Source organism: Sinocyclocheilus grahami, unplaced genomic scaffold, assembly GCF_001515645.1.
Source record: "Sinocyclocheilus grahami isolate Dianchi unplaced genomic scaffold, SAMN03320097.WGS_v1.1 scaffold92.1, whole genome shotgun sequence".
NCBI classification, from domain to species: Eukaryota; Metazoa; Chordata; class Actinopteri; order Cypriniformes; family Cyprinidae; genus Sinocyclocheilus; species Sinocyclocheilus grahami.
The window spans coordinates 3069484-3073209 of NW_015505271.1; the positions used below are offsets into that span (position 1 = coordinate 3069484).

Here is a 3726-nt window from a genome sequence, read left to right on the forward strand (position 1 = left end):
ATACCCTGCTATTTAAAAAAAAAAGTTGAATGCTTATAACCAAATGCAATTGTAATATATTTTCACTGAAATATATTAATACTGAATAGAACAATCATATTATTAACACTGTTATATAGCAATAGCAATTTTGTGTGCTTTTTATGTGCAATAATACTAATAAATGAAAGCATTACTTGAATCCATAGTCTCAAAAAAAGAACTGCAGTTACTCCTATCAACCAGCAGATATCGCTAATGGCATGGCTTTGTTTAAGTCAGTCGATTTAGAAATACTCAGGTACTTGTACAACCAATAAGCATGTTTCAGCATGTTCTTGCAAGGGCAACTAAAAGTGTGTCAGCAAACATTACATTACTAAAACAATTAATGAGACTATGACAATGATAATCTGTAACTGCTAGTGGACACCAAAGACCTTTAATCAATATCATTAACCACGTATAGTTCAATGATAACAGACTTTGAGACATAGAGCTGAAGTTGTGCTGTGTTTGCAGTTATAAATTGTGCATGGATTGTACAAATGTAGGTTTAACAGTAGAAATAATCCTTGTGTTGAGCATTTTATTTGCAAAAATGAATCTGGCATTTTCTTCTGTGAAAATGCAAAGATGTCTCAAAATGAATGAATGTTTCTTCTGTTAACCTTATAAAGAAGGAAAAAAAGACTGTACATGCACCCATTTTGTATGGAATCAACTTGCAACTTGCATTTACCACAATAAAATGGTATTTTGCAACACTGAACACTTTTTGTAATGCACTGTTGTTTTTCCGAAACAATTCTAAGCATTTCTCAGATCTCTTCAGTATTTGACGGTAAACAGATGATGATCACTTTCATATTTAATGTGAAAGTGTCAAGTGAGGTTGCCAGCACTAGACAGGAAAGAAGTTCTCACACAAGCACCTGTTTTGATTGCATGTTATTTGATTAGGGGGTCTTCCCCACCACAAGCTGCCTCTGAAAGCCTGTGTGACCCACTACCCTCATTTTTTTTTCTGTTTCATGAAAAGACGTGCCACTCCCTTGGTTTGCTAGTAAGCAGGGCACCGCTACAAAAAACCCATCTGTGCTTCTACAGAAATCAGCTTTTCAGATATCAGGAAGTTTGATGCGGTGTCTCATATCAAATATCACTGGGGTTGTTTGCTACAGCTGTTTTGCAGCTTTTGTTTTGCACAACTTCAGGACAGAAGTTTCCAGGGTCATTCAACTACTAGAGATCATTATAAACAGTGTGCTGATTGGAGAGATTTAAAAACTCCTGCCATTAGAACTAGTGGAAAATACTCTCTGGATGATGTACTGTAAGAGTTTGATGGATCCAATGTTAAGCATAAACAGGTATTCCACCAAACAATTGTTGTGGAATGGAATTTGTCCAGAATGGAAGACTTGAATTTTTCATTGATAAAAGTCCCTTAGCATTCATTACAAGGTCTAAAGCTTTAATAATTTACTTTGTGTTCTTCAACACAAACTGCATTGCTTAAATTAGATGGACAAGTAAGTACGTCATAAAGGTTTCCGCCCCCATGGTCACAGCGCAAAAATACTATTAAAACTGTGATTTGAAAAATACTTTAGAATAAAAATCTTTATATTAAATGACTATTAAAGAAATACAGTGAATGACAATCGTCTGTGGTCTCCCAGTGGTTTACGTTACGTACAGTTTAGCATTATGTGATTCATTTACAACAAAAAACAATGCTTGAGAAAACAATCTCCAAAATCTTTTTTTTTTTTCATGCTATAGATGTTAGCATCAACCACAAAAGCCAATATGGCTAACGTGTGACATCACAGCTAATCACTGCAAATTTCTGTGTAATCAAAACTTTGTCTGTGACGACATAACATCATAGAGTGTTGTTAAGAAATCCTGAGTAACTACTGGTTTTGAGCCTTCTTTCTTGAAGGGCAAAAGGCATCACATCCAGTTATACTGTATACAGTTTTGATGACAGTTGTTGCTTCATAACAAAATCAAATGAAAATATTTTTACTGTCATATAATTAAAGGAACCACGACAGTCGGCCAAAATGGATGATCCATTCTTGTTCAAATGGAAGTGGAAGTAAAAAAAAATAAAAAATTGTATGACTTCACTTTTTTGTCCATATATATGAATAAGACAGTTAGGACAAAATAAATTATATTAATAAATATATCAACAAAAAAAACATACTCTGGATATCTCTTCAACAGTTATAGATGTAACAAAATAAATATTAATAAATTACGTAAATATTGTTTTATGTCACAAACACACTTTAGTTCATCAATAACCATTTTTTGGTCCTTTTTCTGCACATTTTCCCCTTAAGAGACTTCTGTTCTTGAACTGCTTGACTAAGGAGCTCCTGAAGCCGAGACAGGACAATGCATCCATAGGCTTTCTGCTGGAAAATATTTTGTGCAGGGGGAATTCCTGTTGGCCTTTCAGCTGGCTCAGGAATGAGTATATTTGGCTGCAGGATTTCTAAGATACAGTTCACCTTCACAGCAATGTGGCGTACATGTGTAATCATCCTGTTAAGCCCCTCCGCCACAGGGTTGGTTGGAGGATTTAACTCTTTCTGCTGCTCCATCACTGTCTTCATGTGCGGCAGAAACTCTTTCAGGTGGATGTAAACACTCATGATGCGCTGCGATATGGTCTGGCCAGAGACTGTTGATACTGGAACATTGTCCATTTGCATATCACAGATCAGGTCTGCAGAATCTCCTTGACTGGCTTTCTGAATGAGAGAAGACGAAAGTCTATAAGAACCCTGGTTGATTCATATCTATCTATCTATCTGTCAATATGTCTATCTGTCTGTCTCTGTCTGTCTGTCTGTCTGTCTGTCTGTCTGTCTGTCTATCTGTCTCTCTTTTTTTTTAGTTGCTTTGTCTTATGATAAATCTTTTTAAGTCATCTTGAGGCCCCCTAGTGGGCCTGGTTAAGAACCAGTGGCCTAGACAGAAATTGATTTTTAAAAATAAACCCACTCTGACACCTAACCCCATTCAGTGTCATGACTGTCTTTTGCATGACCCATATATGACCCATACCTAAATTTGGCTATTATTCTGAAAGACTCATTTCCACATTTAATGTATATTCTTGCACAGTTTATACTGTCAACGAGTTAAATTTACAGTTTCCACATACTCCCACCCACTTTCAAAACAGCCCAGTTTTGTGGAAGGAATCACCTCATTGTATGTGGAAACCACCCAAGCAACCCTTGACCATATTAGGCTTACATTGTCAGAGCATCTCTTCTTTGTTGTACCAATCACAACTGATTTAGGACCACTGACGTAAACGTTGTTTGCAAGGTTAACAATTATACTTTCAAAAAAGTAACTAGAAAGAGAGTACTTACATATGTTTGTAAGAGCTCTGTCGTCCTCTTCCTCATTAACCTAGTGAGCTTCAGACTATGGTGAAGAAGCTGGCTGCAATTTTCGTTTTTGCATGACACTGTTGGATGCACTAACTCAACAGCAATCAAAATGAGGATAGGAAGGATTATTCCTGAATTAAAAAAATTTTTTTTTTTGAATTAAAGTCATGTTCTACAAATCACCTAAGCTCAAGTCAAAACATATTCATATTTTATGGTGCACCCTTTCACAATAGTAGATCTTTAGTTTCACATGCACTGGAGTCAGAATGACCAGATGTCCATCTTATGAGTGCATATATATATATATATATATATA

At 35.8% G+C, this 3726-nt stretch overlaps 1 protein-coding gene across 1 annotated transcript in view; it reads right to left on the bottom strand.

The window, feature by feature from the left end:
- Window positions 1–2285: 2285 nt before the first annotated feature.
- LOC107587449 (uncharacterized) overlaps window positions 2286–3726 on the bottom strand; it is a 1751-nt gene continuing 310 nt past the window's right edge. Inside the window, exons 2-3 of the mRNA XM_016275243.1 lie at window positions 3387–3538; window positions 2286–2753 (exon numbers count right to left, since the gene is read on the bottom strand). Of these exons, the coding sequence (XP_016130729.1) occupies window positions 2286–2753; window positions 3387–3538 (620 nt within the window). The remainder of the gene's footprint in view (window positions 2754–3386; window positions 3539–3726) is intronic.